Below are 15,349 nucleotides of genomic sequence, written 5' to 3'. Positions count from 1 at the left end.
CCGTGAAAATTACAGATCTTGTTGATTTCTGAAGTGAAAAGAAATAAATAGAACAATATGTTATGTTTGACTGAGCAGCTCCTCCTGTAAATAAAGCCATTTCCTGAGATTAAGGACATTTACAAAAGTATTGAATATTCTATTTGAATCCCTGTATCCTCGTGTTTAATGTTTATAAGTGACCTGATACTTCAGATTTGAGTGTGCCTTACAAATGAGTAAATCACTCTGAATGTAACCCACTTTGCATTCTTTTTATTTGATGTTCTTTATTGGCTGATTGCAGGGCATTGATAAATACGTTGTTGATGACACTGAGGAGGCACGGGCCAACTCTGTGCTCTACCCGCGCCCTCTCCATGTGATTGAGGGGCCCCTGATGACGGGCATGAAGGTGGTGGGTGATCTGTTCGGCGCTGGAAAGATGTTTCTGCCACAGGTAGAGGCAGCTTGTGTCCACATGCTATGTTTTATTCTATACATTTTGAGAAAATAGAAACTGTTTATTATTGAATGACTGTCATAGCTTATTTTAAATTCTGTTTAGTCTTCACTCTCACCATCATTTTATGGTGTTGCAGTATTACTTGGCTATTTGAACAGTCGCAGGTTGGTGGCAGTTGTAACCTCTGTGCATTATGCGTCTCTCATGTACATGTATATCTGCCTTTGGTTGTCCATGTTGGTCTGAGCAGGTGATCAAGTCTGCTCGTGTGATGAAGAAAGCTGTGGGCTATTTGATCCCCTTCATGGAAAAGGAGAGACAGGAAATGATGTCAGACTCTTCTTTTGAGGACATAGTAAGGCTGAAGGAACTGCATTACTTACTGCCATGTATGCAACATGAATAATTGGATTAAAAGCTTATTGGGAGGTTTATTGTTTCATCTATTGTTATATGGACACTTGGACAGTGTTAGTACTAAACACCCAGTAATGCTTCAAAAACATTCACTCTTTCAGGATCCATACCAGGGCACTATTGTGCTGGCTACTGTGAAAGGAGATGTCCATGACATTGGGAAGAACATTGTGGGTGTTGTGCTGGGATGCAACAACTTCAGGTAGGGCATGTCCTACTGCACTCTGCCAATGATACAAAAGAGAAGGTATATTTTGGCATGGCCTATTTGACCATATACTGGTAAAAATGTAGTGGCAAGCAGCAAGGGGGCCAAATACCCCTAAAACATCACTGGCATTGCATTCTGTGATCAGCATCAGTGCCCATCCCATAGTAATTTACCCAAGACTGAAGTATGACCTAAATTGAAAGTTTGAAAAGTTCAAGGAGGATGCACATTCTCCAACATGCTGTACAATCATAGAAAAGACAAACAGCCTTGATTTCAGTAATCCTTTGTGTTCCAACTGTATTCCATATTCTGCCCTGCTCTGGCTTTTGTCTGTCAAACTGTATGAGTATATGTGGTATATTAAGAGAGCAAAACTGTATGAGTATATTTGATATATTTAGAGATCAAATCTTATGAAGGATGTCTAAATGTTGTGCAGCTGCCGTTGTGATGGGGTTTAGATACTTTATGTAAACTTCCATTTTCCAGGGTAATTGATCTGGGGGTAATGACTCCATGTGACAGAATCCTGAAGGAGGCAATAGAGAATAAAGCAGGTGAGCTCATATTGACAGTTCCTTCATTAATATCTGTATGTCATATTGTCTTTGTTGTTGTTGTTGTGGCTTAGTATTGTTAAGTATCTATGGAATCAGATCAATGCCATAAATATTTTGTAATCTGTAATATAGATTTTGTATCTGTAACATAGATTTAGTATCTGTGAAACCATCTACACTTTCAAAACCTATCTACAGATACGGATTTCAAATACGAAATGTATCTACACTTTCAAAAACTAACTTCACTTTCAAAATGTATTTACAGATACAGATTTCAAATACGAAATGTATCTACACTTTCAAAAACTATCTGCACTTTCAAAAACTATCTTCACTTTCAAAATCTATCTGCAGATACGGATTTCAGTTACGCATTACGGATAGGGATACGGATTTCTGTTACGAATTACAAAATCTTTTTGGCACTGTTTTTACAGCCTTTCTAAAGAGCCAATCAGCGCTTTTGGCAAATTTTCTAAAGCGCCAATCAACACATTGTATCCTGTACTGACTAGCCAATCAGCACTAGCTTGCTCTGGCAACTGCTGGCCCGCTCATTATTCAATAGTTATAACCTAAATCTGCCACGGCTCTGCCTAGGGAGAGATCTTTGGTGTCCCCCGCACGGTTTGAATACAATTCGGTGTACGAACACCGTGGGGGAAGTTAAACAAGCATGCCTTATGTCTGGCCCAAAGGGCTGATGAACACCTGTACTATTTAGTTAATCTTAGGCTCTGGCGATTCAGAGATCGCTTGGCTGCAGAACGCATTGTAACTAAGAAATTGGTCTCATATATCTCTTCCACTGAGACGCTAGAAAACTCGCTTCCACAAAAAATACACAATAAAACGTTTTCAAGGACTTCAGAAAATGGTTACAAATAGCCTACCCCAAAGTGCCATGAAAAGAAACGAAAATGACATTGCAAGGTGGTTTTGAAATCAAGCTGGTCATTATCCAGCTGTTGAGGATGCATATGCACTTAACGGTATACCCCCACCATCACTTTGCATGTGTCTGGAGAACAAGGCCTAGTTTCCCGAACGCTAAAAAGGACTTGAAATCGGTCGTAAGAGGGATATTGCAGAGCGGTTTCCCGACGCCGCACTTACGGCAATGATGAGTCTACGATGTCGCCAAAATCCACGTAGGCCGTTAAGATACGTCGTTATCGGGAAACGAGGCCCAAGACAATAGCAGTCTGTCTGCTAAATGTTCTCATCGTGATAATGGGTCATATGAATACTGTTCATGGTTAACTTAATTAAATGTGAATAGGAGATCGGTCACAAAAATGCTAACGTTAGCTTTCGTTAGCTACCAAAGCAGATCCTAATATCTTCCATACAACGACAAGGATCTTTGAAACAGGTGGAACGAAGTGTGGAGTGAAAACCACTGACTATGATTGTGCGTTTTACAATGACTTTATTAACAACTCCAAATATAGGACTTCTTACTTGTGCCATTTCTCGGTCTCTGATCCATGACTGCTGCATACACCATAGACCGATGTCTATGGCATACACCGTTTCACTCAACTTTCCCAGTTACCAGCAAGCTGATTGGCTAGTCAGTACAGGATACAATGTGTTGATTGGCGCTTTAGAAAATCTGCCAAAAGCGCTGATTGGCTCTTTAGAAAGGAAGTAAAGACAGTGCCAAAAAGATTTTTGTAATTCGTAACAGAAATCCGTAACTCGTACTTGAAATCCGTATCCGTTTCCGTGTCCGTAATGCGTAACTGAAATCCGTAACTGAAATCCATATCTGCAGATAGATTTTGAAAGTGAAGATAGTTTTTGAAAGTGTAGATACATTTCGTATTTGAAATCCGTATCTGTAAATAGATTTTGAAAGTGAAGATCGTTTTTGAAAGTGTAGATACATTTCGTATTTGAAATCCGTATCTGTAGATAGGTTTTGAAAGTGTAGATGGTTTCACAGATACAAAATCTATATTACAGATACAAAATCTATATTACAGATTACAAAATATTTATGGCATTGATCTGATTCCATAGTATTAGTATCATTTGTGGTGCACCCTGATGTGTAACAATACAGCTTACCGTAAATCCTCAAATTGTGGCCGGGGCTTTTATTTACTTAGACTGCACAGTGCACCGGCCTTTATTTGGGGCAGGCTTGTATTTGGGGCAGGTCTTTATTTCTTACTTATGTTCTTTTATAGAATTGTGTTGTTTAAATGAAGTAATGGGCATAATTACAGTAGGCTAATATCATTCATTGTATATGCGTTCAACACTTCCTGCACATTGCGTAGCGCTTTATGTGCAGTGTTAGCGTAACAATAAACATCGAAGTTATGGTCTCCACTGTCAGTCACGGAGGAAAAGATTTCCAAAGCTTTGTTTTTAATCATTTTTCTAGACACTCTATTATGCTTATCGCGGACTGAAAAAAATCCATTCGACAAGGCTTGTTGCCATATCCTACCTCCACCTGCTAGTCGGACTCTGGTCTTTTTAGCTGCATTCAGTTCATTCTTTTGCTACTTCTAGTATATCGAATTCGTCTCGGGTAAATTTCAAACTGCTTTGCTGCTTTTTCTCCCAAATGTTCTTCAGCATACACCTTCTCTTTGAATTTAATATCAAAGTTTCGCCTTAGTGGCACAGTCTACTGCTTTATGATCCCTTCTGGAAAAAGTAACCTAGCCTACTAAAAAGATAAACAACAGTAGGCTACGATACGTGCATTTAGGCTAAACAATAGCAAATTGCCAGACGCGCCTTCATGAACAATACAAAATTCGCCTAGTAGTACTAAGTCCTGCAAACAGCTCATGAAATCAGCCAACAACATTAAACATGAGAAGAACATGTGTTTATAAAATGCATTCAATTAAATTGTGATGTCTATTTTGTGCCGATAGACTGATGCTGTAAGGCTACAGTAAAATAGGTTACTTTATTTTACCCCCGGTCTGTATTCGGGGCCCGGCCTTTATTTGTCCGTATCGACCACGCACCCAGCTACTATCTGAAGCCCGGCGTCTAATTGAATCCCCGTCTTTATTTGAGGATTTACGGTAGGTTGTTTTGGTATGTTTACTTGCATGTCACATTGAGAGACTGCTGTGGGAAGTACCCAAACAAGTACCCAAGCAAAGGAAGTCTTTGCTAGGTCTATGTCTCGCCCTATTTATCTTTGTTGTGGGTGATTTATGTTTGAATCATGTGAAATGATTAATTTAACAGGCTGTCCATGTGTACACCATAGGAAATACATTTACACTGTTTAGAATGACTAGGTTTGTGTAAAGGTAAATGCTTTTCACTCTTTGCAAGCGGTTGACCTGGGTTTGATTCCCGATTGCTGCAGGCTCACTGTAAGGGTCTGCTAAATAATACATGACCTTTGACCTTAAATTAGTAATCAAAAAAACACATTAGATGTATGATGGAATATACCACACTGTATTTACATAAGGGGAAATTTGAACGCTTTTTATGGGTAAATCATTATGCACAATGAATCATCACACACAGTTTACCCATGATATAAACATCCCTTGTGTTATTTACTTTATAAAAGTCGTCATCTAGCAAATATTCACATGCTGTTCATAAACACACAGTGTTTTTCAGTGCGTATGAATGTGTTATAAAGTTCAAGCACTGGAGCCTGTGTTGTTTTAATACAATTACAAGTGGATCTGATTTTCAATTTTCCCCACATCTGCCCATCAACAATGAGTCTGTTGTGATCTGAGCTATCTGTTTTTGGCAGATATCATAGGTCTGTCTGGGCTCATTACTCCATCTCTGGATGAGATGATTCATGTGGCTAAGGAGATGGAACGCCTGGGAATGCACACACCCTTGTTGATAGGGGGCGCTACAACATCCAAGTAAGTCCTTTCAGGGAGAGACTGAAGGGCAGCAGAGGTAATTTGATTGATGAACAGTCATCAGTCGAATCAAGTAGCTCCCTCTAAAACAAGAGAGGCTTTTTATTCAGAGTGAGGATTCCCCATCAGCCCTCTTTTCAAGAGATCTTCAATAAATCACCCAGAACAGAATCGCTGACCAAAGTCTTTCAGCTAGCAGGGCACGATAATGTTTAAACCATGGTAGAATTCCCAACGGTTAGTATTTCCATTTCAAATTGATCGTAAAAATGTATCATTAAATATACATGTATGTATGTATGTATGTATGTATGTATCATTTGTTTCAGCAACATGTCTAGCCGGGGTATCATCAACACACCTGCTTACTCGCTATGATATCTCTACCATCTGCTCCATTCACAAAGGGGCTTAATAGGACATTACACAGACTGTGGTTTACTAGGGTGCAGGGCCAGAGTCAAGTTAATTTAATGTACAACTGATTAAGACATTTGCATTCTCACATACAGCCCCTGTATGTGAATGTCTTGATAAGTTCAGGTATGCAGTGCAGGTCTGAAAACATATCCAATACCTTATGTACCATAAGGCTTTGGCCATGTTGTTATTTTTAATATATATATTATGCAAGCAAAAAAGTGCATAGTGCTGTAAACTTTATTTGTCGTTTTCAATATAAAAAAATGTCAGCACATTTCAACAACACTGCAATAATACTGATAACCGTGATGAGTTTGGTCACTATAATCATGATATTAAACTTTCATACTGTTCCTTCTCTTGTCTAAAGCTATGCTGATTTACTGATAAGGGCATGCAGTTGTTAATGCAGGATGCTAATGCCTTCAACAGCCATAATGTTTGGCTGATTCTACAACAGTTAGTAAATAATACATGTAGTACGCAGTACATGTTCTTTAGCCAGATCAATACTCTCATACTCTTAGTTAGCTGGCCAAGGATACATGCAAGTATTGATGAGCTCATGGCATTAAAGATGTAATATAAGATGCAGTGTAAGTGTTTGTAAGGTTCTGGCTGGCTGGCTGGCAACAGTGCGAACTCTGATTGAGTGGATTGGTTCTCACCATATCTCTAAATAATCCCCACCAAACTGGCTACATTCCAGTGTTGTAGGAGTGCAGGAGTTTCCCCTCATTATTGTGATTTGAAGCAAATGTTCTATTGCATTATGATGCCAGAAGGTACCAGAAGAGCACAGAATAAATGGAATTAACACTAGTCTTTTAAATAGTCCTGCCACTTCAGGGTCATTTTGAGAATATGCAGAATAGAGGACTCAATCAAGTGAATGTGTGCCTGTGTTTGAATGTGTTCTCATAGGACTCATACAGCTGTAAAGATTGCCCCACGTTACAGTGCACCAGTCATCCATGTTTTGGATGCATCAAGGAGTGTTGTAGTGGTAAGTCATTTCTTTATTGTGAAAAATGCAGATGTCTTAACCAGCATGAGCAAATTAGTTTTGGTATCATCCTGAAAAACTTAATCAAGTCATGTGTGGGACAGATAAATAAACCTGTCCAGGCTGTTCACAAGCATTCATTCATTTTTGTTGACTTTTTTCTATGTGTTGGCTTTTTAGACGATGAATGAGAGAAACCCTCTCTTAAATATGTTGGTAGTTGTTGTTTTGTGCAGTTTATCAAAACTCTGTTGACTCACACAGGGACCGGTAGACTTTGGTCTAAAACAGTTTGCTTGTAGAACTTTGAATAAATGCTGTCCTTTCTCATTCACTCCCCTAAAGTGCAGTCAACTCCTCGATGAGAACTTGAAAGAAGAGTACTTTGAGGAAGTTTCTGAGGAATATGAAGATGTCCGGCAAGATCACTATGACTCCCTGAAGGTATGCTTGTGTGAGGTTGCATGGCTGCTGATCTGTGTTTTCTCTGTTTGCTCCGTACCACATGGCCTTTAGTGGTTCTGGATCTGCATCGTCTGCTTAATTGGTCCTTCTCCTCCAAGGAACGCCGCTTCCTGTCCCTCACCTTGGCACGGGAGAAAGGCCTACACATTGACTGGCTGGCTCAGCCTAGACCAGGTATGTGCCGACAAACCACTGTAGAAGTTGAACTCAAGTCCAGCTATTACAGGTACTCAAAGTGGCTTGCTGCAGTACATTGCTTAAGACCATCTAAATCCCATGAAATTCAGTGAAAAAATGGTGAATTTCTTATCTCATTTAATTGCTCATCTAATCAAATAATTTTCTATCAACTGCATCTCATTTTTTCAACAAGTTTCCTCCACGTTAATATGTGTATCTTTTCCTTTTTAAACAATCATTTTTCTTAAAAAGTTATTCTACTGAATTTATGATGGTTGTTACATTTAATAGTTTATATGTTCATTTTGTGTTCCGCTCCTCTGTTTTGTTTTAACATAATAGAAAATTGTTAGTATAAAAAGCTGCCTAGCCAGATAGCTCCTTAGCTAACTCGTTGTCTAGTCAGCCTGATATATGTTAGCCGCCACAGCATAGCTCAGCACAACTCTGCATAAGTCAAAAATCATTATTTTGAGCTATTGGAAATAGAAGCCTGAACATTGATGAAAATGCACTACCAAGTTGATTTTTAGATTTTTGCATAAATGTTGTTTAAAGCCTAATCTATCGACTAGGCTTTTCAGATGCTTTGACCATAAGTATGAACTAAATGACTTAATTGTCCATGTAGTACGTCCACAGATAAGCGGCACACATGTCTTTGAAACATATGACCTACGGAAGCTGGTAAGCTATATCGACTGGAAGCCCTTCTTCGATATCTGGCAGCTGAGAGGCAAATACCCAAATCGAGGCTATCCCAAAATCTTCAAAGATAAAACAGTAGGTATGCAAAATGTATTTCAACCCCTTTATCATTTTTGGTATAAATGCTGGCTTACAGCACTATGCACTAATAATTCCTCTTGGATCTCCCTCAAAAACGGGCCCGGCTCGTTCCGTTGCAGAAAGAAGCAACACAGTTGGTACAGACACTCTTTGGGATGTAAAATGTTTTGCTTAGTCTGGCACGCCCGCATATAATAGAGGTAGTTGACACTCCTCTTTAGCTTGCAGGACACATATGCAATTTTTTTCAACAGCTTTTGTCCTGTTGAGGAGATTCTGAGATTCTCCCTTTGTAATGTATTAGGATTGCTTAATGAGCTTACCAAATTTTATGTCTTCCAGATGTCTTTAAGAGGTTCTTTAGGTGATCGTTGAACCAATTGCCAATTGTATGGGTGGCCATTCCGTTTTTTTTCTTTCTTCAAAAACCTTTGTGGACATCGTTTGTAGGATGTCTTTGGATCAGCCAAGGCTCATGTGTACCATATTTTGTCCTTTTATCTACGGCATAACAACTAATTCCCCTAACTATATACATAGTAATGCAATATGTATGTATGTGTGTGTGTGTTCTCAGGAGAGGAGGCCAGAAGAGTATTTGATGATGCCCAGAAACTGTTAGATAAGCTCATCGATAACGAAGAGCTTTGGGCCCGAGGACTGGTGGGTTTCTGGCCAGCACAGAGTGTGGGGGATGACATCCATGTGTACGCTGAGAACACTTGCCCACACAACAGCCAGTCTATTGCCACCTTTCATGGGCTTCGCCAGCAGGTGTGTGCCATATCAACAAAACTGCAACCTTAGAAGTTGCCCTGAAATTGTATAGAATAGAATAGATTTTTTTGCATAGGTTGCTATTGAACAATATTTAATTTATGTAGATGTATATAAATACTTAATATGCATATATGTCAAGACTGTGGTTTGAAATAGTAAATACATTAATGGCTAAATATGCTTGTAATGAACAAACCTAATTTTTTTGACAGGCTGAGAAAGATTCGTCATGTTCAGACCCTTACCTCTGCCTGTCTGACTTCATCGCCCCCAAAGACAGTGGAGTCTCTGACTACATTGGACTCTTTGCGGTGGCATGTTTTGGGGCTGAGGAACTGAGTCGGACATTTGAGAGCCAAGGCGATGACTACAGCAGCATCATGGTCAAAGCACTAGCTGATCGGCTAGCTGAGGTCTGAGTAGAAGATGTCTTACTTAACGTCTACTTTGTTCAAGGCACCTGTGCATTGATGCCTAGCTACATCATATTCTGAGGCAGGGGGCAGTAGGCACCCTCAGAAGTATGCATACAATGTTGATATTGCTAGCAAAACATTACGTGTCTGCATTTCAGGCTGCATGTCATGAGTAAAAGCATGAATTTGCTGAAATCATGAAACTTAAACATCCACTTAGATAGATAGATAGATAGATAGATAGATGGATACTTTATTGATACCGAGGGAAATTAAGGTCATCCAGTAGCTTACACTTACAAACAAACATGAATCACAATAAATACAAAAATCACAATAAATACAAAAACAAAAACAATACTTATAGGGAGAAAATGGGGGTGAGGTGTTTACATATAACATATACATATAAGATTGTGCTTTACTTGTGACAGAGCTGCAAGTAGTGGAAAAGTAGTGCAAAAGTGGTGCAAAAGTGTTTATGTGCATGTGTGGATAGTGCAAAGAGTCCTGTGCTTGTGTGCGTGGGGAAAGTGTAAAGTGATATAAATACTTAAATACTTAAATAAAGGAAAGACAGTCCAAGGGGCTAGTGTAGCCAGTAAAAAAAGTAGAAAAATGTAGAAAAGGATGGAAAAAAACTTACTCTACCAAACATGTGTGCAAATATTTGTATATCAAGGCTTTTGCCGAAGAGCTTCATGCCAGAGTCCGTACGGATCTGTGGGGCTACTCCACTGAGGACCTCCAGGCAGCTGACATGCACAAGATCCGCTACGCCGGCATCCGCCCTGCATCTGGCTATCCCAGCCAGCCAGACCACACAGAGAAGATCACCATGTGGAAACTGGCTGAGATCCAGGAGAAGACAGGTAAGGGAACATTCAGTGCAAAAATCCTGTGCTTGCTTTGTCATTATGGGGTATTAAGTGTAGAATGTTTAGGGAAAAATGAATTTGAACGGTTTTAGCATCAGGCTGCTGTGATGTGAAAAAAGTGACACAGTCTGATTACCTTCTGAATGCACTGTATAAACTGTATTCTCTGTTGGTATGCTATTTTAGATCACAATTATCAATTCAACATTTTTATATATGACTTATCATAACTGCGATGTGACTATATCACACCCTTTAGGCATTCTGTTGACGGAGTCTCTGGCTATGACTCCAGCTGCTGCTGTCTCAGGCCTGTATTTCTCCAATCCAAAGTCCAGCTATTTTGCTGTGGGAAAAATCACCCATGAACAGGTACTTGTGTCTTTGTTCTGAGTCTGCTTTATTAATATTTATAATTCTCTTATAGTTCTGTGTACTGTGCTTGTTCTTTAGGTGGGAGGTTGATCACTATAGATTTTTGACACTGTTGATGGTTTCTTTGGCTCAGCAGGGAGTGGTTGCTTTAGTGGTTTCTAAACCAATTTCCACCAAATGCCCTAAAATTCAACAACAGGGAGCCTCGGTCTAAAACGAGCTTAGTAACTTCCTAAAAGGTATGCAAATCCTTGCCAACACTAACAGCCCAGTTGGCACTAAGAAAAGTCTTTTGTTGACGTGTTAGGCAGGTCAAGTAAGTTTAAAAACAGGTCAAGCTGTAAAGCGGGTCAACAATTGTGGTCAGCTCATGACACTTTCAGAAGCACTTCCAGAATTCCCTGCCTCTTCAAATGTGGTGGTAGCAGTCATCGAACATAGGCTATGAATGAACCTATTTGATGCTCTCGAAGCAGCAGAGGGTTTTTAGCAAAGATCATTTGCAGTCTGGGATCTCTGCCAAATAAGCGTTACTAAATTCTGATTCTAAACCTGATTGTTCAAATCCTTGATTGTGATTGGCTAAAAGCCGTTGTAAAATCCAGCATTACCTTACAATTTGACCTGATTACATTCCATATTACTGCGCAGCGAATGGCAAGGCATTCATACAGCGCATTTCATACCCAGTGTTCCATCTGGCTGTTGCGTTGCTTCAAGGGTTGCGTGGCAACGATTTATTTAGGAACTATAATTTTTAGTGGCGGAAGAATGACGGTTTATCATTAAACTATTGTTTCTTAAATTGAATTGTCTTTATTTATGAAACCATATCAAATATGTGTAGTAACAGGTTTAGAAAAGCAATAAGCCCCGCGAGTCCGTGCTTTGCGCTGATTTTAGAACATGTAAGGGGGTTTAACGGCACTCCGCTTCGCGTCGTGCCTAACAACTCCCTTACCTGTTCTAAAATCAGCGCAAAGCACGGCCTCTTGGGGCTTATTGCTTAACTTAGTGGGGTGCCCAAGTTTTTGCACATGAGCACCTGTGAAATTAAACTCCTAGGCACAATTGCACAGAAATGGATTCACATTTATCCTTCATCACTTAAGTTTTAAGCCAGTCACTCTCATCCCAACTGTTGCAATGCCTCATCAGGCAGTTTCTACAAATACAAGAGTATTTGGCACATTTGACTTGGGCGCTACCAACATAATCAGCTGCGCTGCTCGTTCACAAATACAAGTTGGACATCATTGGAAAGATAAATAAAAAGGGTTTCCAACGCTATAAAATACAATGACAATTAGCATTGTAACAAAAAATCGACCAAACGAAAATGTCCAAACTTTTGTGTTCGTCATTACTACCAAATTACCAAAATTATTTTTGTCAGAGTGGGCATTTTGGCACGTCTCTGTCCTTTGTAATGAACCAGTAAAGGCCATATGAATGAATTATTCTAAGGGTGTGTCATAATCTGCTTTGTAACTCAGAGACTGAATTGTTTGTTTTACCTCACATAACTCTACAAAATGAATTAAATGTATCACTGTAGACATTTAAAAGAATACCAATCAAAGATTTGTACACTGTACACTGCAAAAATTTGACTTACCAAGATTACAAAAAAAATAACCCAAATATACTTGAAACTAGTTTGCCAAACCAAAAACAAGTACATTTGTCTTTATTCTGACTTTGACAAAGCAGATTTGTACTTGTCAGTGGTGATCAAAATAGATTCAAACACTAACTTTCTCAGAACCTGTATTAAAATCTCAATAACAAGTTATAATGCCTTATTAAGATAATTAAGGACTGAAACGCTTGGAGCAAGTAAAAATGACTGGTAGGAAGAAATAGGTTGTCAGACAAAAAACAAGCATATAATTCCTTGAGTTAAGATATTTCATCTAACTAAGATGTAAGTGTTTGCAGTGTATTACAAATCTTGTGGACTGCATGTTTTTAAGAATTTAAAAAGAAACTCTTTATCCTGCTGGCTGCGAGGTGGCCCCAGTGCGTTTGTGCTTATTTATTACAGTGATTTGAATAATGCCATCATTAATGACTCATGAATGCAAACACCCAGAAAATATGTACACATATCTTAAACTGGCTTTAACAGGCATATATATTTGAACAGCTTCCTTACCAAATGTAGGATGAATTAAGATTTAGAAACTGCTGTAGAGCTATGATGAACTGGTTCTGCGTTACTTATATTTGGATAGACTGTAAACCAGGCTTTAGTCTGAAGTAAAAAAACGACATAGATATCTTTTGAGTCTTTTTATTTTGTTTAGGTTGAAGACTATGCCAAGAGGAAAAGCACATCAGAGGCTGAGGTGGAGCGCTGGTTGGGCCCCATCCTCGGCTATGAGACTGATTGATCCACACCTGCTGCCCTGATTCAAGGCCCCATCCTCGGCTATGAGACTGATTGATCCACACCTGCTGCCCTGATTCAAGGCCCCATCATCGGCTATGAGACTGATTGATCCACACCTGCTGCCCTGATTCAAGGCCCCAACCTCGGCTATGAGACTGATTGATCCACACCTGCTGCCCTGATTCAAGGCCCCATCATCGGCTATGAGACTGATTGATCCACACCTGCTGCCCTGATTCAAGGGGCACCCCTTTCCAGTGTTTACTCAATCCTTAGGACTTCCTCAGGATCAGAGGAGTAATTTAAATAATTTCTTTTATAAAATCTGATTTATGTCTCTTTACACGAAAATAATCTCACTGTTTTTTTTACAAAACATTTCAGTCATCTGCTTTAATTGATAATTGTTATGGAGAATCTCTGGTCCTTTCTTCATCTCTTCTACTGCATGTTGTTTGCATATACAAATACCATAGTATTAACATAGTGCCTAACTCTAGTTTAACATTGGTCAAGGTACAGGTCCCTGATTATGTACAGTGCTGTACAAACTTGATGATTAATGTATATATTTGTATACATACAGAATGTTTCGTTAAGACGGTAAGTCAGTTACACCAAAACTTGACATCGATTTTATGATGAAAATGACTCCTGCCTTAAAATGACACAACTCTTCCTGTAGGAGGCAATGAATTGAATACATGTTCATTTTAGTAGAACCTTGAGAACCATATTGAATCTTATTTACTTCTTACCATCAAAACCTTACTTGTTCTAACTCTAAAGCTTCCAACCGTTTCAAAGACATGATGGGATGGAAACTTCAAGAAACCTGATGCATTCAGACATTCGTACATTTTATGGATGTACACCAAATTTTCCAAAATCTCAAGAACTACTCAGCGTATGAGTTTGAAGAGTTTGAAATTTCACAGCGTGAATGACGGATTGAATGACAGATCTGTCTGTGAGAAATTTTGTAGGCCCATTCCTAATGTCCTAAAGACGCTATTTGATAGTAATGGGAAGCTTGAAACAGACATTTCGACACTGTGTTGACTTTGGAAACAGCTTCCGAATGTCATTTGGCTCCACATGTCACATGATCTTTAACCACTCAGGATTCAGAATGTGTCCAAGTCTGCTGGTGCATTTGTTACTGTGATTACCTTTTGTCTGTATAAATTATCTGATTCCTTATCTGTGTAACGACTCTCTTATTGTAAAATATTTCTGTAGTTTAAATGTAAAGTGTGTAGTTTTTAGTGGCATCAATTAGTATAATCATAATTAAGCTTCAATGTGTATAAGTTACCTGTAATTATGAATTGTTGTGTTTTTGTAATCTTAGAATGAGGCCTTTGTATCTACCTAAGGAGTGGGTCCTCCTCCATGGAGTCCACCATGTTTTTAAAGTAGCCCAGAACAAACCAAAACACTGGTTGGAGAGAGGGCTTTTCACGTTTGTATGACATTTGATGGGCACCATAGGTACTCACACACACTTTTAAAGGGTATTCAGCTGGTTGCAGTTCAGCAGCCTGACCTCTGGATGCCACTAAAAACTACACACTGCACACACACATTAAAGCGCAATTTAAGAAAAAAAATGTTTTTCTTCATACAGGAATGAATTTTTTAAAAAGTTATTGGAGGAATTTTCATTCATCAAGCATGTTCAAGAGTGTGGCCCATATGAAGCCTATGGTGAAAACCTGATGTGCTCTTACCAGTGGTGTCATGTTATGAAGTATACTTTATTACAGTACTTTAGTATTTTTCGAGAGTATTTGGACTTCACTTTACTCCACAACATTTCCTAAATAAAATGTACCGTATACGTTGACTCCAGTAAATAGATACGGTGTTGGATCGCAGTCACTTTTAAAACTGAGGAAGCCCCAACATTGGACGGGGGCGGTGGGCTTGTATTTGGTTTTTGATGCCTATGGTTAACCATGGACTTTCGGTGGTGGATGTTTTAATCTTGTCGTGTTTTAATGTATGTCACAAAATAACCATAAAGGTAGAACCATTCAAAAATACTATCCCAGGTTAATTATTTGCTAAGCCAGGTGTGTCATCAGCAATATTTGCCTATAAAATATAACATTAGTGC

General features: G+C 39.0%; 1 protein-coding gene across 1 annotated transcript in view; it reads left to right on the top strand.

The window, feature by feature from the left end:
• The window catches only part of mtr (5-methyltetrahydrofolate-homocysteine methyltransferase), a 29,818-nt gene extending 15,388 nt beyond the window's left edge, over positions 1–14,430 (top strand). The window contains exons 20-33 of the mRNA XM_080834803.1: positions 287–439; positions 696–800; positions 964–1,064; positions 1,566–1,633; positions 5,400–5,520; positions 6,868–6,949; positions 7,295–7,393; positions 7,513–7,588; positions 8,226–8,381; positions 8,961–9,157; positions 9,376–9,576; positions 10,262–10,451; positions 10,717–10,829; positions 13,142–14,430. Coding sequence (XP_080690929.1) covers positions 287–439; positions 696–800; positions 964–1,064; positions 1,566–1,633; positions 5,400–5,520; positions 6,868–6,949; positions 7,295–7,393; positions 7,513–7,588; positions 8,226–8,381; positions 8,961–9,157; positions 9,376–9,576; positions 10,262–10,451; positions 10,717–10,829; positions 13,142–13,228 — 1,749 coding nt within the window. The 3' untranslated portion in view covers positions 13,229–14,430. The remainder of the gene's footprint in view (positions 1–286; positions 440–695; positions 801–963; positions 1,065–1,565; positions 1,634–5,399; positions 5,521–6,867; positions 6,950–7,294; positions 7,394–7,512; positions 7,589–8,225; positions 8,382–8,960; positions 9,158–9,375; positions 9,577–10,261; positions 10,452–10,716; positions 10,830–13,141) is intronic.
• Positions 14,431–15,349: the final 919 nt, after the last annotated feature.

This window comes from Sprattus sprattus (genome assembly GCF_963457725.1).
Source record: "Sprattus sprattus genome assembly, chromosome: 3".
NCBI classification, from domain to species: Eukaryota; Metazoa; Chordata; class Actinopteri; order Clupeiformes; family Clupeidae; genus Sprattus; species Sprattus sprattus.
This window is presented reverse-complemented; position numbering and strand designations above follow the sequence as displayed.